General features: G+C 30.3%; 1 protein-coding gene across 1 annotated transcript in view; it reads left to right on the top strand.

Annotated features, from left to right (window-relative positions):
- yl (Putative vitellogenin receptor yl) overlaps positions 1-24696 on the top strand; it is a 492935-nt gene that overhangs the window by 332893 nt on the left and 135346 nt on the right. Inside the window, exons 15-19 of the mRNA XM_089106682.1 lie at positions 1907-2173; positions 6323-6461; positions 9345-9537; positions 18062-18233; positions 20021-20288. Coding sequence (XP_088962808.1) covers positions 1907-2173; positions 6323-6461; positions 9345-9537; positions 18062-18233; positions 20021-20288 — 1039 coding nt within the window. The remainder of the gene's footprint in view (positions 1-1906; positions 2174-6322; positions 6462-9344; positions 9538-18061; positions 18234-20020; positions 20289-24696) is intronic.

Below are 24696 nucleotides of genomic sequence, written 5' to 3'. Positions count from 1 at the left end.
CTCTGAAACTTTCAGAATGTTTCGGTAAAACTTTCAGAAAGCGTTTCTTTTATTGATACTTTGACAAACATGGTAAACAATCTTCTTAAGGAAAAACTTTCACAATCTTTAAAAAAAAATAATAGTGCCAGAGAAATGAAACTTTCAGAAATTTTTGCCTTCTCCTTCTCTGAAACTTTCAGAAGGTTTCAGAAAAAGTTTCAGAAAGCTTATCCTTTGCTGATACTTTGACAAACAGGGTAAACAATCGCTTTACGAAAAAACTTCATAACTTAAAAAAAAAAAAATAGTGCCAGGCAAATGAAATTTTCAGAAATTTTCGTCTTCTCCTTCTCTGAAATTTTCAGAGAGTTTTAGGAAAACTTTCTGAAAGCGTTTCCTTTATTGATACTTTGACAAACAGGATAAAGAATCCCCTTACGGAAAAACTTTCAGAAATTAAAAAAAAAAGTAACAGTGCCAGGCAAATGAAAATTTCAGAAATTTTCGCCTTCTCCTTCTCTGAAACTTTCAGAAAGTTTTAGGAAAACTTTCGGAGTGTTTCGCTTATTGACACTTTGACAAACAGGGTAAACAATTGCTTTGCGGACAAACGTCCATAACTTTTTAAAGAAAGTAACAGAGCCAAGCGAATTAAACTTTCAGAAATTTTCGCCTTCTCCTTTTCTGAAACTCTCAGAAAGTTTCAAAAAAACTTTCAGAAAGTGCTTTCGTTATTGATTCTTTGACAAACAGGGTAAACAATCGCTTCACGCAATAACGCTCGTGAAATTTTTAAAGAAAGTAACAAAACCAGGCGAATAAAACTTTCTGAAATCGCTCAAATATGAAATACCGAATTTCCCCAAAAATGCCACTCACCTAGCTAAACTTTCTTAATGTAATAAAGAAGTTTGTCCGAAAGTGTCAATATAAAAAGTAAGATATAAAGCCAAATATAAATAAAAATAAAAAGTATACAATAAATAAAAAACGAATAGATTTTTTAAATTAAATAATAATTGAAATAAAAATATTAAAATAAATTAGCTTTTAAATAAATTTAAGTTTTTGTGTTACACAGTTTAATTTAGAACTTTAGATATATTTAAAAAATTTAAATAAACAGCAGTAAAATAAATAAAACAGCAATATAAAAAATAATAAAATTGAATAATCATATAAAAATGAAAAATCAAAGAAAAACTAGCTAAATGAAAAAGTGTAAAATAAAAAGTAAATTTAAAAATTTTGTATAAACATCTGCTAAAAGTATAAACATCTGCTAAAAGTGTATACAACTGTCATCTATTTTAAAACGACCGGTTTTATAGATGGCGTAAAACAACTATCGTGATTTTCTATTTTTTTTTCAAAATTAAGGCCCTTTAAGAATTTTCCCAAGTCATAGCCTGTCTAGATCATTTTGCCAAAAATGGTAGTATGCCAATTTTCTAAATTAAAAAATATTCTGCCCTTTTGTGAAAGCAATTACTTATATAGATATATTCATATATATAATTACTGCTCGTTTAATAAGGTAGATTTAAAGCTAAAAATATAATTTTTAGAACCGAAGATTAAAGATTTGTCATTTTTCCAGTCCTCGATATTTTAGTATTGTATATTTAGAAAAAAACATTAAAGCCAGGTACATCAATCTTCCCGGAATTGGCTCAAATAACAAAGATTGTCATTTTTCTAGCCCCTGATATTTTAATGTTTGATATTTAGAAAGCCAGTTGAATAAATATTCTAGGAATTGAGAATTTACTTCCCTTTTTATTCAGGAAACTCAGGAAGTGTTATCACGTAGCTCAACTACTTCATTTTAAATATTTTCAGAAGTTTGTCAGGAAAACGACTGTTTATCTTTTCGTTTTAAAGATACCTCCAAATTTATTACAAAAAATATCAATGTTTGTAGAATCCGAAGACCACGAACTTATTTTGGTGTCAGCCCCTGGTCGCTTCATTCTCATTGACCCCCATATCCTCGGAGAAGGCATTATAAAGACTTTTAATCTTCAAAAGTATACAGAAATGGTGACGGCAATGGCATACGACCCTGTCACAAGCTCCATAATTTTTGCTGAAAGTGATTCAGAAATGATATTTCAATTTAATTTGAGGCATCAGAAGATACAGCCTCTTTATAACGTGAGATCAGTTGCCATAGAAAGTATATCGGTTGGTAAGTCACTTATATCTTAATATTTACCTTTTTTAATTATTTACTTGTACTATGTAGTTCTTGCTATTTTTAGTATTTACGTTTTCCTAATTAAATTTTTGGGCAAGCCAGTCGTGTTAATTTTCGAAGTAAAAATTTTAGAAATTTGTCACTTTTTCCAGAGTGTATATTGAAAACTGTTTTATATACTTTTAATAAAAAATAAGGTAAAAATAAAATTAAAATAAAGTAATAAATTTTATAGGGACCTTGGATGAGTTTCCGCAGGTTTAAAACAGCTAAATAATAATATTATAATAATAATATAAATAATAATAATAGTATTATTAATATTATTAATAATATATTAAAAATATTTTAATAATTATAATATAATATATTTAATAATTTAATATAATATATTAATAATATATTATTAATAATATTATTAAAAATATTATTAATAATAATATAAATAATAATAATAAAAGCTAAATAATAGGACGGGCCTAATGCCCCTCCTGTTGATGCATTTCTAACACTTTCAAACGTTTTGAAGCTGTTGGATCATCTATTTATAATGTTTCTCAAAAATTAAACGTAAGAGAGTTAAATACGAATTAAATTAGGGGATCTTAGAATTATTTCTTTGATTGAATATTAGTTGAATTAATTGTTTTGTTTTGTTATTGGTGTAATTAGTTTAAATAGGTGAGATGCTGTATGTCCAGAGAGAGAGGGAAAGCCCCATTGTTAAGGTTAAAGTAATTTACATATTGAGAAGGAGTATTTTTGACGTAAAACCTGCAATTAGGTATTTTTTCCAAGACCATACTGCTATGTATGACGAACAAATAAACTTTGAAATGGGGTTAGTCTATTTATTAGACATGGAAAATAAATACAAAACCTGGATATTTCGACCGTTTATACAGCGACCGTCATCATCAGAAATATCGCAGATGATCGCTGTATATGCGGTCGAAATATCCAGACCTTTGTATGTATTTTCAGTGTCTAATAAATGGACGTATCCCCATTTGAATGTTTATTTGCTCGTGATTAAGAAGGCGTGTAGATGTTTTGAAGAAAGAAATGGGAGCGAGAGAGATATTTCATGTTTATGATTCTCAACTGTTACACTTTGTACATTTTGTGGTACAAAGTGTTCATAACAGTTTTTTTTTGGTTCATTTGATTTTTTTGAAAAGATGAATTAAATTAAGTGACATTAGAATTATTTGTTCAATTGAATATTATTTGAATTAATTGTTTTGTTTTGTTATTGGTTTAATTAGTTTAAATAGGTGAAGTGGTTTTACGAAAGGGAAAAACCCTATTGTTAAGGTTAAAGTAAAATACATATTGAGAAGGCGCATGGATGTTTCAAAGAGTGAAATAGGAACTATTTCATGTTTATGGTTCTCAACATGCGTTTTGTAACAAAACAGTGTGTTTTTAGTTTATTTCACTTTAGTTTAATTTGCTTTAGTTAATTTAGTTTATTTTAGTTTTGTTAGTTTATTTTAGTTGAGTTTATTTAGTTTATTTAAACTATTTATTATTCAAACCAGACTGAGTCTCAAATCTTAGCCTTTTCTAGTTCTACTAGTACCTGACCCAAGGCCTTGATTAAGAAATTTTTTCAGTTCTTTGTGGTAGCGCGCTAGATCTGTGACCCTTTGTTCCTGAGGACAGTGGTTCGAGTCCTGGTGTCACTGATTATTTGGTTTGAATACGTAGATCAGTGGTATAACTCTGTAACCTCAGCCAGAGTTGACGCAAGTCTAAATGTGTACCTGGAGAAATCTGGGAACTTAAACAGGAAAAGTAAACGAAAGCACAGGAAGGATTTTGACAAACATCCAGGGAAAAAGAAATTTTTTTCCCTGCATATTATGTTCGAAAGAGCATTGTCACCACTAGCCATTAACAAGAATTTCTTTTGAATAGTATAATGTAATAATACTTTTCGCAAAGCAACCGTATTTGGCACAAAATTAAAATTTTTTAGAACAAATATAAAAAAAGAGATTTTAGAATAAAAATAAAAAGAACATTTTTAATTATAGTCAACAACAATACGCTGAAATCAAAGGTTATGTGTAGTGTTTCCTTATAGACGCGTCATCTTTGAAATTCCATCCACGAACACTACTAATGCCATCATCAGAGGAACAGTAAGAACTTATTCAAGGTTGTTTTGTACGCGTGCTAATAATACAAAACAGAAAATATCCACTCGCATTAGCAAATAAAAGAGAAAACTGCGGTCTTTTACCATATTTATAATAGAAATTTAGACCATTTGAAATAATTTCTTAGGTTACACTGCTTTTTTATATACAGAATTTGAGGGAGAAAAAACAGGTATAATTTAAATAAAACAAAACTTTGAATACATAAAACTTAAAAAAAATATGTAAAACTTTAATCTAATTAAATAAAACTTTAAATCTAATTTAATTTAACTTTTTTTCCCGTTGATAAAGGCTTCCCGGACGTGGAATCGAAATATTAGGATTTTTATTATTTAAAGTTTTTTTTTGTTCCACTTTCTTTTCTTTTCTTTTTTTTTTTTTGTTATATCCGTTCTTCTCTCTATTAAATTCGTTAAACCATTTGAGTCACTGACAGTGTAACGTTACTTAGATGAAATGTCTTTTATTGGATGAAAATAAACCGCATGACATCACTTTCAACTAATCAGAAGCGTTTTCCACTGACGTTAAGTTATTGAAAGGAAAGTTTTAATTTTATGCCTTTGTCAAAGCCTCAATGACAGCCAATGAAAACCACTCTTGTCAATTTTTTTTCAGTTTTGCGCTCCCTCTGGTTGGAATTTGGTTATTTTTAATATAGTTTCTAGTACTGGCCATACATGTGCATGCACATTCACACTGCGTATACATGGTGGGTATTTGAAACAGTACCAGAAGCTCCAAATTCCAACCAGAAGGATCGTAAACTTGTGATTTTACTCGACAAAGAGGGGTTTATGTGGAATTAAATATTCGAAAAAGACTTATTTTTAATGTTTTAAGATTTGAAAAAAAAACAAGAATCCAAGAAAAAATCTGCAGTATCTGAAGAAATGTCTCTAGATTCTAGGTTCTAAGACTTAATTTTTTTTAATAAATAACATTTTTTAGAGGAAATGTAGCGTTATAAAGTGGTGCTAGATTCTTTAGACCTTCTTCAGCTAAAAGTTTTCCACTTTTCCCACTTTTCTGTTTTCTCCAATCCCCCTCCCCCCCAATACGCTTTGTTAGGTGCCGAGCTGTTCAACGTCATTTTTTCTCTTTAAGATAGGACATGTTTTCAACTAAAAACAAAAGTCATCAAACAAATATAATGCCTCTACCCCCACAAAGGCTCTATGGCGGGTAAAAAGGGGAGAAAATACAAATATTAATCAAATACTAATTCATAAATTATAAATAGAAAAAGAGAGTGCTAGGGAGGGAGAGAGAGAGAAAGAAAGAAAGAGGGAAAGATTTTAGCAGTTTACTAGAATTTATTCTGATTTTTTTTTTTTTTTGCAAAAACTGAACCGGCAACCAATGATCAAAAATGAATCGGAACTCATTTCTTGTTTAAGACATGAAGTCTGTAGGTTTTCTTAGGTGGAAAATAAAAAAAAAATATAATAAAATGACGAAAAACGTCTTGACAAAAATACAATTGATATAGGACATTTTCTATGTATGTAGTATTTAAGGAAGCTTTTCTAAAATTTATATAATTTTCTAAATTATCTTTTCTAAAATTTTTTCTAAAATTTACGATAATAAATCATGAGATGATAGTCTTTAAAAGGAGAGAGCTTTAGAACTCTGTGTTCCATCTTTCTACATATGTGTACTTCTTCAAGCACTGCGAGTGAAAAACGAAATTAAAGAAGGGAAACATCCATCAATTTTGTTAAATATATTTTATAATTATTATAATATTATACAAAAGAAAATTATAATATTATAAATATATATTTTTAAGATAATCGATGAGAATGACATATCGGTATGAATGATGTTTTCATTCGGGATAAGTGATTTATAAAAGTCGTATGATTTTGAAATCCGATCCATAGACATTCTACACATCGAACTGATATTTTATTTTTATCTTAGAGGAACAGGCCTAATATAATATAATATGTCATACTTTTAGATGACTCGACTGGAAACATATACCTAGCAGACGCTGAACATGAGCAGATTGTTTTGTTGGATTCAATGGGGCGATACAGAAAAGTTGTAATTTCTAACTTAACTATGCCCATAGGCCTCTCCGTTGTGTCACAATATGGGTAAGAGTAGTTTCACTTCTTTTTTTTCATTTTTTATTCTGTTTTTAAGCATGATAACCCCTACAATCAAACTAAAGAAAATTTTTTAGTAATTTTGTAATCTTGGGGTTGAAACTGCACTTTTTCTTTTGGGATATTTACTCGACTCTCCCTAGCTTTACAAGTTTCTCTATTCTCAGTCTACAATACTCATTGTAGATCACACTTTTCTTTTTTTACTAAGCCTTACACTCGTATCAAAATATTGATGAGTGTGTTTCGGCAGTTTTGCCTCTTTCCTTTTTACACTACTTTTACGCAGAATAAGCCCCCCTCCCCTCCCCAATAAAATTTGAAGAAAATTTGTAGTCTTACGCTTGAAACTGCACTTTTTCGTCTGACCTATTTACTTTTTACTTGACTCAATTTTTATGAATATTCATTATTCTCAATATATACACTACTCCTTGTGGATGACACCTTTTTTTTTTAGTAAGCCTTGTAGTTTAAGCAGTTGTGTTTCTTTTCTCGTTCTTTTGACTCTACTTTTGAGCTGAATGAAATTCTTGGCTCGCTTTCTCTTTATAAGATTCACTATTCTCAATACCTACAATGCTCATTATAGATGATATTTTTTTTTCTGTTTTCTTTTCTGTTTTTTTTTTTACCATGTCTTGCAGTTGTATAAAAATATGTGTAAGTGTAGTCAAGTGTTTTTGCTTCTTTTATTATCTTTTTTTTTACCCTGCTAAGAACAATAACATTCCCCTTCCTACTCCATTCAATTTGGAAAAAAGAGAAATTTTAAAATCTTCAGCGTAAAACTTCATTTTTTCCTTTGGTCTGTTTAATTTGCCTGCTTTAACTATGCACGATTTACTTTTCTCAGTACACACACTATTCCTTGTAGATGATGTTTTTTTTTTTTTTTTTTTTTTTTTTTTTTTTTTTTTTTACTAAGCCTCGCACTTTAAGCAGTTGTGCCTCTTTTCTCTCTTTTTTTACTCTGATTTTAAGAAGAATGAAATTCTTGGCTTGTTTTGCCTTATTGTCCGGTGGCTTTGCCTCTTTTTTTGTTTTACACTGTTTTACGCAGAATAAGCCCCCCCCCCCACCACCAAAATTCGAGAAAAATTAAGAAAACCTTGTAGTTTTGCGCTTGAAACTTTACCTTTTTCCTTTGGACTATATGCTTGACTTGATTTTCCTGAATATTCGTTATTCTCAATATACATGGGCATAGGGAAGGGGGGGCAGCTGCCCCCCCTAGACCTTCAAATTTACATTAGATATGGCTGAAAAAGCAGATGGTTGGAAAAGAAGTTGGTAAAAGTTCCTCCATCACACTATTGACTGCCCCCCTAGACAATATGCTGCCTACGCCTATGTCAATATACACACTATTCCTTGTAGATGAAACTTTTTTTTATTATTATACATATTATTATTATACATATTATTTTTTATTATTATACTGAGCCTCGCTGTTTAAGCAGTTTTGCTCCTTTTCTCTTTTTGTTTCTCTTTTTGCTTTTTGATTCATGACTCGTTTTATCTTTATAAGATTCACTATTTTAACATCCAATATGTATATTGTTCATGTTTTTTCTTTTTTTATATACTAGATCTCGCAGTTGTATCAAAATATGGGTATGTGAATTTAAGTGGTTTTGCTTCTCTGTTTAATCCTACTCCAGTGTAGAAGTAGAATAAAAGTACCCCCCTCCCACCCTCTCAACTTAAATCAGAAAAATCAGGAACTTGCTCAGAGAAAAAAAGTCACTTCCAGAAAATTAAATAGACACCAATGAATGCTGCGCAAAAAAAGAAAAGAAAAAACTTCTAAGAAGCCAAATTTTGTTATTATTTTAAACTACCTAAAAGGTTGCTATCTACAAAGTGATTCAGGCATTATATTCTACACAGTGTGACTCACCATTACAGGATTGAACTCTGACCTTGTAAAGGGGGGGGGGTAAAGGAATTTGAATTTGATTTTTTGTATTACGAAGAGCATAATTGTTCTAACCAGAAGTAAATACGGTGGAGCACTTCAGGGTATGGGGGAGGTCTCCCTGGACCTGAGAAAAAGTCAAACAAACTCACGAAAGAATAGATAGGGATTCGAGATCGAATAAAGGGTCCATTTTTTTCTAAGTCTCTTTTCTAAAGCTATTTTGAATCCTATATTTCGGCATTATATTCTATTTAGGTATTATATTCTACACAGTGTGACTCACCATTACAGGATTGAACTCTGACCTTACAGGGGGGGGGGGGGGTAAAGGAATTTGAATTTAATGTTTTGTATTACGAAAAGCATAATTGTTTTAACCAGAAGTAAAGACGGCGGAGCACTAAAGGGTTGGGGAGGAGGTTCTAAGTCTCTTTTCTAAAGCTATTTTGAAACCTATATTTCGGCATTATATTCTATTTAGGCATTTTATTCTACACAGTGTGACTCACCATTACAGGATTGAACTCTGACCTTATAGGGGGGGGGGGAGGGTAAAGGAATTTGAGTTTAATTTTTTGGCATTACAAAGAGCATAATTGTTCTAACCAGAAGTAAAGACGGCGGAGCACTAAAGGGTTGGGGAGGAGGTTCTAAGTCTCTTTTCTAAAGCTATTTTGAAACCTATATTTCGGCATTATATTCTATTTAGGCATTTTATTCTACACAGTGTGACTCACCATTACAGGATTGAACTCTGACCTTATAGGGGGGGGGGGAGGGTAAAGGAATTTGAGTTTAATTTTTTGGCATTACAAAGAGCATAATTGTTCTAACCAGAAGTAAAGACGGCGGAGCACTAAAGGGTTGGGGAGGAGGTTCTAAGTCTCTTTTCTAAAGCTATTTTGAAGCCTATATTGTGCATTCTGAACCGCCCAATATCTTTTCAGCCTCCTTTTCGTAGCTGTCGGAGGTGGAGTGAGTAATCCTCCCATGATTTTGAAGTGTTCTTTGGATGGTACTAATTGCACCAGGTTTGTTACCAGTTTACCAGCACCTGCAGTCTCCATGTTTTATGATGAGAAGGGTGAAGCGATCTATTGGACTTATGGCAGCTTTGCATTGGGCAAATCAAGCGGAACGGTAAGCTTGTTTTTATCTGTTAGTGTTATTGTAGCACACTGGTATAAAAGTGGCAACACTGCCACCTTTTTCTGTGTTTTTTTTTTCTAATTAATCAAAGTATTGTATCAGACATGCAATTTTCTTTTTCTGTTTCTTTTAGAGTTTTTTCTCTTTTTCTATCTAAAGTTTATTACCTAATTCTTAGATTTAAAATATCTAAATTTTGGTCAGTCGGAGTACGGAGTGGTCACACTAATGCCCAAAATAAAGTCAGTCCGAGAGGCAAATTGTTAATAATTGAAATTACCATGGACTGAAAATTAAATTTTATTGTTTGAATTGGTTTAGTTGAAATTTACAAAACAATTTATATGCTACATATTATAAAAAAAATCGGGTACTGAAGTGTGGGTATTCTGGTATTGTGTTGGTATCGAGAAAGAGCAATTTCTAAAAGAAAAGAAAAAAGAAGAAAAATGATTTCTTGGTTGTATCAACCAGACTTTAAATCAAAATGAAAATCATGTATTAACGATCTATGATTTATTGTCTGAATCCGTATCATTTGTAGCTTATGCCATGTTTGCACTGGGCAAATCAAGCAGAATGGTAGGCTTGATTTTATCTATTGATGTTTTTATAGCACAGTGGCATATAGGTGGCAACGCTGCCACCCTTTCTTTTGTTGCAATCCAATACAATAATCTTTCATACCTTTTTTCATTTTAGAAGCAAGTTAGAAAAAAATAGATTTTTTTTTCATATTTTCTAATTGGAATTTTCTAATTAGGAAATAGAAAGTTAGAAATCTAAGAAAAATTAGAAAGTTGGGAAAAAAGTAGAAGGAAGAAAAAAAAATTGTTTTCTTCTTTTTGTCACTCAAACTTTAAATAAAAATGAAAGTCATGCATTAATGAGCTATAATTTTTGTCAGAATCAGTTTTATTTTATTTATACAAGCTGTTGTTGTCAAGAATAAATTCCAACTAAAAATTACCTAAAACTAAAGGGTATAACCGTAAAAAAATTAAATGAGGCTGATTATAATACGAAAGTAACCACAAACAAAAACTGCACTAGGAACTATTAAAAACTGAAACATAATTGATACATACTGATACATAGATCTTGTATTTACTTTTTTCTGTTGAAAATGATGATAATATCGTTTGGTAATACGGTTGATTTTGGTCACATACGGTTGATAGTTTGGTAATGTGGTAAGGTAAGTTTAGTGGTAATGTAGTAATGGTAAGGTAAGTGGTGGTAATTTAGACACCAAATAATTTTGTTTATACGTTGATACGTTTTATTGATACCCGAAGTATTTTATTGATGCTAGAAATGTTTATCGTTGCTTTGAAGAAATTAACGAACTTCACAAATAAAGCTAAAGCGATGCTTTGATTTGACCAAAGGTGCCAAATGCTGATTCATAACCTGTATAAGCGTCGGACAGAATTACTTTAACAGCTTTTCTGTAATAACTAATTGCTCACTGAAGTGACCTGTGTTCTTGGCTCGAGGGCCCCATACAGGACAAGTCTATTCTAAAATTTTTCTGCTGTATGTATTGTAGTCGTAACATTGAAAAACCAAATCGAAACTATGCGATACGGTCTTTTAAAAAACAAACAAAAAGTAAAAAACAGTAAAAAAACACAAAAGTAAAAGTAAAAATTCCAGTAAAAAAACAAACAAAAAGTACGCAATACTTATAGTCCGAAAAAAAAAACAGACCATTCAACATCAAATACCTCCCGCAAGTCTCTTTGGCCTGGAGTAGAGGGAGAATGATAAAAAAACATCATGAAACTGAAAACCAAGCAATGAACACTTAGAAAACACCGAAACACAATGAAGTAATGAACACCGAAAACACAAGCAATAAACTTAGACCGTAATGTTTTTATAGTAATGTGTTTATAGTAACGCAGCCCCTGTTATTTACCAAATGATCCTATTATTCAATGAAATATGCAATATTGCGATTAAAATTATGCCTTGTTCATTATCAACGGTGTTCGATCTAAAGGGCCGAAGCCGATGCCATCACCATAGCTTAGGATCTTTGGAAGGAAATTGCAACTAGATGGGTTTTAGGGGCATAAAGTCACCCTAGAAGGATACAGACCGTCTCAAAAAGCTCCAGCAGGCCTACAGTTCAACGAAGCGTATAGTAGTAAAATGAAATCCTCTTGGCAAAGGCACCGCTTACAAACGCTTATACCCACTTATACAGTGCCTTCAAAAGAACTTATTTACAATACTCTTGAAGACACCAAGCGAGTGACACTTTCCAGCTGACTCAGGGAAAGGATTCCTGGCAGACATAAGAGTATAAATCGCGCAATTTGCCTTTATAATTATTGTCTTAACCAAGGACAGCCAAACAATCAACGCTGAATGTAACACCGTGGATTACGATCGGATAAACCCAGCATGGTGAATGAGGTGTTTGAACATGGTGAATGAGGATATAGAAAATCCCAGCGTAGTGGATTATAGCGAAGGATTTAGTTTTAATTTCGTTGATTTGAAGACTGTAAATAGCCTATTGGTTTTTGAAGTTTTTAATCAGGGCCCCACTAAACAAAAAAGTCACTTGGAGTTTTAAACGAGATATATTAGAAGAGCTCGCACGTCGTCTACGTCCTTGAATCTGTCTTCAAACACCGAAAGAAGTTTATCACTGCTGAAAGTGGCAATGCTGCAAGTAGGGTCCCTTTTGGGATGTTGCACGTATGCTCGGCCCACTCTGAGCCATTATCCCGTGGGAAAAGGCTATAGGGACAGGGGTGTCCGTTTTGAAAAAAAAATTAAAAAAATGCTTGAACGAAATTATTTTTGTGTCATCCCATAGTGTGCAAGTTAGTGCTTGCTGTGAAGTAACGAATAAAGTTAAAGGCATTTTGGTAGTCGACTAAAATAAGATCGACAATCATGCTTCCTTGATTAAGCCACTCGATAATGCGGTGAACAGTTGTAAGAAGTAGACAGATGTTTTGCAGCCTTTCATACATCCGTACTGATATGGGTCAAGGGAAGTAGGGACTTGTGACATGAGCTCATGGCGTATACGTGTTCCTGCCACCTTAGGAGCGTTTGGAGTTATTGAAACAGGATAGAGGCGGTCACCAGATTTGAGACACTTTACCTTAGGAGTGACAATTATCCAGTCTCTCATCCCAGCATTAAGGAACACTGGCTCTCTGCACTGAGAAATAATGGAGCAGATTGACTAGGCAAGGAAAATAGATTTACAGGAGGCTCACAAGGGTAGGATACACAGTTGTTCGTCAGTTGCTGAAGCCCTTTATAGACGATAAACTCAGATTACTTCCGTTGCATCAGCAATCTCTGCCTCAGAAATGAGGATATCAATTTCTGAGCTCGTGATTAATGGAAAGGTGGCACATATATCGCCAAAGAAGGAGTTTTCATCAGAAGGCGATATCAAAGTAGCATTATCTATGATTAGACTCAAGTCGCTGGATGTCACTTTACCATTAACTCTTTTTACTTAGAAATGCCATTTTTAGGATCTTTAATAAATAAAGCCTAATAGTATCCCGTTTAACTCAATCCTCGTTCAATTTAGCCATCGTTCAACTGAACCTTCATTTAGCTCGTAGCCCATTAAACTCAACCCGATTTTAACTCAATCGTCGTTTAACTCAAGCCCTATTAAACTCAACATCCTTGCATCTCAACCTTATTTAACTCAACAAATTTACGGTTAGGTAAATTTGCTGTGGTTGACCACATCTAAGTGAAAAATTACCATTAGATTCCCTATTTTATGCTCTTTCCAAAGATCATGCTCACTTTTCTGACAATGCGTTGAGTTCGTTTTCTTGACAATGGGATTGAGTTAGATGGGGGGGGGTGAGTCACACGGGAACCACTTCTATAAGGTTAGGCAACTTGGCAGAAGCAACAATTTCACCAGAGCTGTTAAGGTGGCTATGAGCCTTTATTCGATCTTCTAGGTCGCTCCACATTGATCCAAGGTGATCCAGGATTTATCAGTATCACCCACATTAATCAGTTTTGTGGGGAAAATAGGCTTAAAATTTGTATAAAGTACCCTGTTTAGTTTATAGACTTTGACATTGATGTCCGTTTCTGAACAAGTTTCTTCAATGTCATAGTTCCCAATCCAGCAGTCGAATGTAGATATCGAGTTTTGGGTCAATGGTCGTGTCGTAGTTCATACTCTTTTGGGTTTCATAAATGTCGAATTTGCTTCCCAAAGTAAGATGAACTGATCCGACTTTTGAAGGATTCCTAGGAACAGTGATGCATAATAGCAGTCTGTCAGGTTTGTAAAGATCACGTCTTGAGTGCTCCTGCTCCAATGGGTTGGTACTGTGACACCTTGCCGCCAGTCCAATGCACTGGAAAACCATTGTATGTTTTGTTTGTTTGTCATGTCAAAGTTGCCACCAATCACATAGGCAGGTGGTTCATTTTATTTGTTTGTCATGTCAAATTTATTTGTTTGTCATCTTTGTCATGTCATTTTCATGATTGTTTGTCATGTCAAAGTTGCCACCAATCACATAGGCAGGAGACACATATTTTTTGTTCATTTTATCTACAGCAATTTTTATATATTTGATTAGTTCTTTTATGTTTTTAGCTCTCTTGAATCAATAAAGTTTTCATTGGGCTTGATACAGTTATTAAAAGACATATCTACTATGAACTTGTGATTTGTGATAGACCTATCGAATCTATATAGCCAATAGAGCTATGTATTATGTGCTATGTCTGTTGTATTGTGATACAACGGACATACGCAATATAATATAGCAGTTTCTCTAACTTGTGCCTGCGTTTGATTACCTTGTCGGATTAATAAAAAAAAAAAAAAAAAAAAAAAAAAAAAAAAAAAAAAAAAAAAAAATACCAGCAATAGCTTATTATTTGTGAGTTCCTTTCGTTTCTCTATTTTTCTGTGCTGTGTTTCTGTTTTTCTTATCTTTTTATTTTATTATCTAGTGTGTATTTATTTCTTCAATATAATCTAGTTTGTAATAGTTTTATTTAAAAAATCTGTTTTTTTTTTCTCCTTTTTCGGACTTTTATTAATATTTACATATTTTTTCTCCTTTTTGCAAGGTTCACTGTCTTCAATAGAAATTTTACCCGTTTTAGTGTTGTTTTTTTTTATTCTAAGTATGAGTTTTATCTTTATAGGAAATAAGGCCGTCAACTCATTACTTAGAATATACCGAACAAATTTTGTATTTAAAAGTTAAGGAGTGTATTTTACTAGTTTGGCTTTAGTATCGTTTTGAACAAGTAAATTGTTCATAGAATTCGTTTGTCAACTTCTAGAGAATGAAAAGGATGCGTCATATTTTTTTAATAAGTTAGGATGTGAGGGTACGAGGTTAGTTAGGGTACAACTCACTAACCTCCCTCCTCGTTTTTCAACTGACAGCATTTTTCCTTTTAGGATTTTTTCAGCGGTTGCGCTGAAATGTTTTACGTCATATTACATCATATTTACGTTTTTACGTCATGTTTTTTTTAATAAGTTAGGATGTGAGGATACGGTTAGTGAGGGTACAACTCACTAGCCTCCCTCTTCGTTTTTCAACTGACAGCGTTTTTCCCTTTAGGAATTTTTCAGCGGTTGCGCTGAAATGTTTTACGCCATATTACATTATATTTACGTATTTACGTCATATTTTTTTTAATAAGTTAGGATGTGAGGGTACGAGGTTAGTTAGGGTACAACTCACTAACCTCCCTCCTCGTTTTTCAACTGACAGCGTTTTTCTCTTTAGGAATTTTTCAGCGGTTGCGCTGAAATGTTTTACGCCATATTACATTATATTTACGTTTTTACGTCATATTTTTTTTTAATAAGTTAGGATGTGAGGGTACGGTTAGTGAGGGTACAACTCACTAACCTCCTTCTTCGTTTTTCAACTGACAGCGTTTTTCCCTTTAGGAATTTTTCAGCGGTTGCGCTGAAATTTTTTACGTCATATTTCCGTTTTTACGTTATATTTTATTTAGTAAGTTTGGATGTGAGGGTACAACTCACTAATCTCCCTCCTCGTTTTTCAACTGACAGCATTTTTCTCTTTAGGAATTTTTCAGCGGTTGCGCAAATGGAGTTTCTATTCTGCAAAATCCTGTTTAAAAACATAGGCTTGAAAACTAAGGAATAACAATTAAAATGAAATTCAGCTATATTTTGAACTAGACGCTTAAAGAACGAAAGAAACCCACTAGTTTTTGTACTAAACAGAATCAACTAAGAAAATATTTATTTATTTATTTATTACCCGTCAAAAAAAGGGACAAAAGACGGAGTATCACTAAAAAAGAAAAAAACGCACTCAAAAAACAAATTACAACACATTACACATAATCGAACAAATTACAAAGACGAGAAACAAAAACTCAATTATACACTGCACTGCAGGTACATAAGAAATTTTACTTTTTAAACTCCCAAGTACTGAAGAAACATAAGCAATATGATTGATAACTTCAATTCAACTGACCTAACCTACAGCAAATTACTTGATAACTCCAATTCAAAATCAAAGGACTCAATTAACTAGTTTAAATATGACACGAGACGGTAAAAAGACTAAATATGACAAGAAATGTGCAAATAAAATTAAATGGACAGCGATTTACTGCCTTAGCAAACGGTACCAAGGGTTGGAAGAGAATTTCTCGTTGTACCGTTTAATTTGTTCAATTATAGCTGCCGTTGGGTCCGCACTTTTATAATTTTTAACAAGGCGCGAATTTCGTGTCCAGGGCGGGAGCCGCAACAAGAACTTCGCATACTTAAAAAACGTGGATCTGAGCTTTCTTTTCTCTGGCTCGGGAAAAATTCTCCAAAACGGGCTTAGATACAGGAAATGGGGAAGGGATACTGCGTTATAAATTTGAGTCAGAATTAAACGGTTGAAATGGATTTTAGATGAGACTACTCTACTGTAAGCAAAAGCCAGGCGTTTACGGAGATGATCAATAACAAGGGAGTGGGTAGGTTTTAGATCCTTTCCAATTGGTAAACCAAGGTAAATAATTTTCGAGACAAGGGCTACAGACAGTTCTCCCAGCCTCAGAGACGAGACCTCTTCTTGGCGCCAGTTGAACAGAAGAATATCCGACTTCTGTGGGTTAAATTCAAGACCAATGCGACTGTAATTTGATTGTAGTGTGGAGAAGGTGGTCTCTGTACCTGCGACTGTGCGGCTGGGGTTCAGAATGTCATCGGCGTAAGCTATCATTGTAACGTCTATGCCACGAGCTGTGCATGTTGTCTCGATAGTAGACTGTGGTTCAATAATACAATTATTAAAGGCACAAGGAGATGTGACTGATCCTTGTCGATCACCCTTTTTTACTGGGACTACAGGATTCCCTCGGTAGGACAGTATCACGTCTGGTGTATATTCAGTGAGGGCTCGACCATGGCCAGGAAGTAGGAGTTCAGCCTGTAGGTGGTCGTACATATATTTAATGGGTAGTAGGATGTCCTTCTGTACACCTCTCTTTCCCATATCCAGAATGAGTTGGTCATGGAGAAGTGAGTCGTAGGCACGGCAGACGTCATATAGACCTATAACAATGGACTCTTTTGATTCATCAGGGTCAATCAAGACTGAAGCCAAAGCAGAAATGGCGTGGCCGCAACCAAGACCCCTCTGGAACCCAAACTGGGAAGGGGGAGTCCAGCATTTTTCCTGGATTTCATCAATGACCATAAGTTCGAAGATTTTGCAAACCGTTGCAAAAATTTAGGACAATTTTTCATTAACTTACAAAAAGAAATGTGATTTATTAGCATCCTTTCTTGTTTCTCAATAGATTGTGTTAGAACTCTTTTTTGCTTTGGGAATAGCGTCTATAAGTACCGTTTCAATTCTACCCTTAGCCAGTTTAAGAATTATAAGCTCGAAAACGAAGGAATGTCGTTTAAATGAAATTCGGCTACATTTTGAAAACAACGTTTCCCCGATAATAGACACTAAAAAAGAAAAAAAGAAGAGTGAACAGGATTTTTGCATTGAACAGAATCGAGAAAGAAAAAAATTAAGCACAGTTTGTCATTAAGGATAAAAAAGGAACGGGGTTAACTAATTGTCTCTCAAAGTACATCATTTGTCTTTCTTTGGGAATTTGTTTTCTTTGGGAATTTTACATTTTTAATGTACCCAAAATTAGATTTAAATGCTAACGGACAAGACACGGATGATTCCACGACCTAACGAAATGAATCATGTCTGATGCTAGAGGTGAGCGGAAAATAATATGTACGTAAAATGATTCACTATTATTGCTATAATATAATATACTTTAATTATATCGTATTATATTTAATAATAATTAATAATATTATAATCATAAAATAAAGTAATATAATAATATATTATTATTTAATATAATATGATTACTATCATACACTATAAAGTAATACACACAATACCCGTAATATACTCATACACAACATATCATTTTGCAAAACGCACAAATTTTAATTTACTCCTTTTTTTAGATCCAAAGTGTAAACATACACAGTGGCAAAGTTGATGACATTCGGAAGAATTTGAACAACCCTGAATCAATTGTTGCATCACATAAGTTTCTCTATTGGGTATCTTCAAGGTCACCTGTTTTGGAATGGACTGAAAATACAGGAATTAGGAGTATTTCTAAGCTGAATTATGGTTAGTAGAACACGATTTTATCAATAAAGTATGTCTATACTATATATATGCAGGATTATTCAGTCTATGCTTGTGTAAAAACTGTAGCATAGATGCAGCCGAGCTTATAGAGGCCACTCATTGAATTTTAAACTTTGTAAAATTGTTGTAAATATTGGGTAAATAATCCACTAAAATTAAAATAAAACTTTTGCAGAAAACGACGAAAGCCAGCTGTATTCCAAACCTAATTTATAAAGTGATTCCTTTATCTTTTCGTTTGAATTGTTGTAGAAACGATTTTATAAAATCTCGTCACGAGAATCAAATGCTGGGCCCTGCAGCGGATTGCTGCTGCTGATTTCTAACTCCGGGTCTTGTGTTACCAAGATCTATCCAATATCAATTAGTTTTAGAATGGATCTAAAATTCAGGATTTAGGATCGTTTCTAAACTAAATTATAGTAAGTAAAACAGGACTCTACTATATATTTGTATAGACTATATATTTGTATAGACTATAATATGCCACACCACAAAGAGAATATCCTCGCGGCATAGGAAGCCCCCGCTATTATAAGTTAAACATCAATAAGGTTAAACAAGAGATACATAAATGAAAAATAATATATAATATATATATATATATATATATATATATATATATATATATATATATATATATATATATATATATTATATATATATATATATATATATATATATATATATATATATATATATATATATATATATATATATATATATATATATATATTGTTTGATATATAGTATTTAATTATATATATTTTATATATATATATATAATTACTATATAAATATTATTTATTTATTTATATGATTCCTTTTATCCACATTATATATTGTTATTTTCTCTAGTGGGCTCGGCCTCGAGAGCATTTTTAAGTTGTTGCATTGTTGAATCGTCTGATTAAATAAATCTGAACTGATCTGAATGATGAATTATTTTTCATTTATGTATCTCTTGTTTAACCTTATTCATGTTTAACTTATAATAGCGGGGGCTTCCTATGCTGCGAGGATATTCTCTTTGTGGTGTGGCATATTATTGGAGGTGAAATTATTTTGTAGAATTTTATTAGTTTAGAGCAAATGTTTGGCTGTCATTTTAAAGTAAAAGTAATATTTTAATAAATAATGACATTTAAAGCAGAAATAAAATTTGCGGGCATTTAAGATTAAGTTTTATGTCTGTTCTAAAATTGAAAACGCAGAGCCACTGACAGATTGAGAGCCCCTCTTACACCCTCCCCAGAAGTTCCCATTTCCCTTAAATCTTTCTTTATCATATCTTCCCATCCCAACCGCGGACGACCTGCTTTCTGTTTAGCCCTAGACGATTGCCCGAAAAGGACAATCTTAGGCAATCTGTCTTTCTTCATCCGCAGAACGTTCCCTAACCATAAGCACTTTGACTATTGTCATATTATATGTATCACTCACCTCGTGAATTTTACTATAAAAATTCTTAACGCTTAAATTAAATATAGTCTTCCAAATTAAGAAATATAATTTGATTAATGAAAATCAGCTTGTACTCGTATGTCTGTATTTACTTTAATATAGTTCTATTTTTTGTGTTGCATTCTTTAATTTTAGATCTATAGGTTCATAACCTGTCTAACTCAAATTTGGTCTAAAGAACCACCCCAAAAAGTCTAAAAATATGCCTTTTTGACTTAGTCTTGTAGTTTCTTGCTATATATATATTTTGGAAAAAAAGGGGGGAGGAGACAAAAAGAAGTTTCAGGAGTCGATTTTTTTAGGTGAAGAAGAGGATTCTAAGAATTCCATGGATAGCATCAGGAGGTTGGCGTTGATTCATTCTCGTTCGCCATCTTTGAACAATGTTTCTAAGGGCTGCAGTGTTTCTGGTTGTTCCCATTTTTGCATCCCAGACTTAGAGGGCAGGCATGTGTGCGAGTGTCCTGTAGGAATGACTCTTTCTAAAGACTTAAGATCATGTGTGAAAATTGACTGTGGACCTGGAATGTTTCAATGCGGAGATGGAGATTGCATACATCGATACGAAAGGTTGGTTCGTTATTGTCTTGGTTGAGGTGTTGCTGGTGTATAGATGAATTGATCTAAAAAGGATAAAGTTTTATTAGCTTCATTTTCTTTTTTGTAAATATAAAGGGAAAATTTTGATTTAGATGGAAATCATCTCATTGGCTCAAATGTCCCATTGGTCAGGTTCTATTGGTTAAAACACAGCTTTGTTCGCCAAAGAAATAGATCATTCTTTGTAAACGCGCAAGAATGGCTCCTGGCATTACATCATTCCATTTTTTGGTGGGTGTGGGGAGGGGAGGGAAAATTGAAGAAGAAACAATTGTCTAGTGTATTATAGTGCCTAGACTTATAGCCAAAATCAGGGTTTTTGTCGTACATGTGGTCGTTAATAGCAAATTGTTTATTGAACCTTTTATTTTGGGTGAAATTAAAAAAAATTGTCTAAAAATCCTATAATTTGGTTTAGTAATTTTCAATCGCAGAAAAATGAAAAGGAGCCAATAAAAGATAAGACATTCATTATATAAATAAGAAAAATGAAATATCAGAAAAATGAAAAGGAGCAAATTAAATATAAGACATTAATTATATAAATAATAAACATTTTCACGGATAAAAATTAATATGATACACTGAAATATTAGAACTTAATAATAAATATAAGAAACAAGAAATCTCAGTAAAATTAATATGAGCAATTTAAAGATAAGAAATTAATAATATAAATAATAAACGTGAAATCGCAAAAAAATGAAAATGATCCATTGAAATATTAGAAATTAATTCTATACTTAAGAAAAATGAAATTTGATAAAAATGAAAATGACCAAATAAAAGATAGGAAATTAATTATATCAATAATAAAATTTAAATATCATAAATATGAAAAGGAGCAAATAAAATATATTAAATTAATAATAATATTAATAATTAAGATCTATGAGAAAAATGAAAATTCGAAATTTATATATTATAAAATATATATATCAAAAAGAAAAATTAAATCTCATAACATTTACAAGGATCACCTGAAATATAGGAAAATAATAAAATAAAAAATAAAAATTAAATATGATAAAAAGTAAATGTATAAAATGAAATATAATAAATTAATTATAAAAATAATAAAAATGAAATGTCATACAAATGTCATGGATCAAATGAAATATTCGAAATTAATTATATAAATAATAAACATGAAATTTCATAAAAATGACAAGGAGCCATTTAAATATAATAAATTAATTATAAAAATAAGAAAAATGAAATTGGATAAAAATTAAAAGGAGCCAATAAAATATAGTACATTAATTATATTAAGAATAAAAATGAAATCGCAGAAAAATGAAAAGGAGCCAATGAAAGATAAGAAATTCATTATATAAAGAATAAAAATGATATCTTATAAAAAGTAAAAGGATCCAATGAAAGATAAGAAAATCATTATATAAATTAGAAAAATTAATTCTGATAATTAATTAAAGTAGAATTTGAAAGATAAGAAAGAATTATAATATTGAAGAAAAATTAAATCGTATTAAATTGAAAAGGAGCAATTGAAGGATAATAAAAAATTAAACAACATACGAAAAATTAAAACTCAGAAAAATGACCATGAGCCATTGAAAGATAAGACATTCATTATATAAATAAGAAAAATTAAATCGTATAAAAATTAAAAGGAGCAAATTACAGATACGACATTCATTATATAAATAAGAAAAATGAAATCGGATAAAAATTAAAAGGAGCCAATGAAAGATAAGACATTAATTATATAAATAACAAAAATTAAATCGGAGAAAAATGAAAATGAGACAATAAAATATATGTAATAATTTATAAAACAAAGAACAATGAAATCGGATAAAAATGAAAAGGCGCATTAGCACTTTAATAAATAATTATAAATTTTAAGAAAAATTAAATCTCTTAAAAATGTAAATGAGCATATGAAAGATAATTACTAATTAAAAAAAATACTACCCAATACAACTCAGAAAAATGAAAAGTATCAAAAGCAAGATAGTACATTCATAATATAAATAAGAAAAATGAAATCGGAGAAAATTGAAAAGGAGCAAATAAAATATAAGACATTCATTATCTAAATAATAAAAATGAAATCTCATAAAAATGAAAAGGAGCAAATTAAAGATAATAAATTCATTATATAAAGAAGAAAAATTTAATCGGAGAAAAATCAAAAGTAGCAAATGAAAGATAAGACATTCATTATATAAATAATAAAAATGATATCGGAGAAATATGAAACGGATAAAATGAAAGATATTAAATTAATTATATAAATAATAAACATTAAATCGCATAAAAATGAAAAGGAGCCAATAAAAGATAAGACATTCATTATATAAATAAGAAAAATTAAATCGGAGAAAAATGAAAAGGAGCCAATGAAAGATAAGACATTCATTATATAAAGAATAAAAATGAAATCGGAGAAAAATGAAAAGGAGCAAATGAAATATAATACATTCATTAAATAAATAAGAAAAATGAAATCGTAGAAAAATGAAAAGGAGAAAATGAAATATAATACATTAATAATATATAGAATATAAAGTAAAACTGATAAATTTGAAAAAGGAGCAAATGCAATATAATTAATTAATTCACGCCATAAGAAAAATGAAATATCAGAAAAATGAAAAGTTTAACCTGACAGATAAGAAAATCATAATCGCAATCCTACAAATTACATCGGAGAAAAATTAAAACGAGACAATGAAAGATAAGAAATTCATTATATAAAGAATAAAAATGAAATCGTATAAAAATGAAAAGGAGCAAATGAAATATAAGAAAATAATTATATAAAGAAGAAAAATGAAATATGAGAAAAATGAAAAGGAGCCAATTACATAAAATAAATTCATTATATAAATAATAAAATTTTAATTTGATAAAAATTAAAAGGATAAAATTAAATATAGCAAATTCATTATATAAATAATAAAAATTAAATATTATAAAAATTACAATGAGCAACTAAAAGATAATAAATTAATTATATAAAATATAAAAATGAATTGTCAGATAAATGAACTGTATAAATTGATATATAATAAATTAATTATATAATTTATACATAAGTAATATCAGAAAAATGAATATTAGGAACTTAAATAACATAAATACTTTATAAATATAAGAAAAATTTAATCTCATAAAAATGAAATTTAGCAAATTAAATAAAAGAAATAAATTATATAAATAATAAATATTTATTCTCATAAACTTTAAAAGGAGACAATAAAATATAAGACATACATTATATAAATAAGAAAAATAAAATAGGAGAAAAATTAAAAGGATCAAATAAAATATAAGAAATAAATTATATAAATAATAAAAATTATAACTCATAAAAATTAAAATTATAAAATTAAATATGAGAAATTCAATATATTAATAAGAAAAATTAAATCTGATAAAATTGAAAGGAGCAAATTAAATATTAGACATTAATAATAAAAAATAGAAAAATTAAATCTCATAAAAATTAAAATTAGAAATTTAAATATAATACATAAATTAAATATATAATAAAATTGAACACTCAGAAAAATTAATTCTAGCAAAATAAATTAAATAAATTAATTATATTTATAAGAAAAATTAAATCGCATAAAAATTAAAATTAGAAATTTAATTAGAATACATTAATATTATCAATAATAAAAAAGAAATATCATAAAATATAAAAGGATCAAATAAAATAAGATAATATAATAATAATAATAAGAAAAATTAAATCGGAGAAAATTGAAAGGAGCAATTTAAATTTAATACATTAATAATAAAAATAATAAACGTGATATTTCATAAAAATGAAAAGGAGACATTTAAATATAATAAATTAATTATATATATAAGAAAAATGAACTCTCATAAATATTAATTTTACCAAATAAAATAAGGTTAATAAATTATATTTATAAGAAAAATTAAATCTGAGAAATATGAAAAGGAGCAAATTAAATATAATAAATTAATAATAACAATAATAAACATGAAATCTCAGAAAACTTAAAAGTATAAATTTAAATATAAGACATTCTTTATATCTATAAGAAAACTTATATCTGATAACAATTAAAAGGAGCACATAAAAGATAGTAAATTCATTATATCAATAATAAAAATGAAATCGCAGAAAATGAAAAGTATACAATAAAATATAAGAATTTAATTATATAAATAAGAAAAATGAAATATGATAAAATTTACAATGATCAATTTAAAGATAATACATTCATTATATAAATAATAAAAATTAAATCGGAGAAAAATGAAAAGGAGCCAATGAAAGATAATACATTCATTATATAAATAAGAAACATTATATCTCAGAAAATTGACAAGGAGCCAATAAAAGATAAGACATTCATTATATACATAAGAA

Source organism: Artemia sp. Qi Xiang Cuo, chromosome 21, assembly GCF_049724085.1.
Source record: "Artemia sp. Qi Xiang Cuo chromosome 21, ASM4972408v1, whole genome shotgun sequence".
NCBI lineage: Eukaryota > Metazoa > Arthropoda > Branchiopoda > Anostraca > Artemiidae > Artemia > Artemia sp. Qi Xiang Cuo.
Note: the sequence above shows the minus strand (reverse complement) of the source record. Positions and strands in the feature narration are given on the sequence as shown.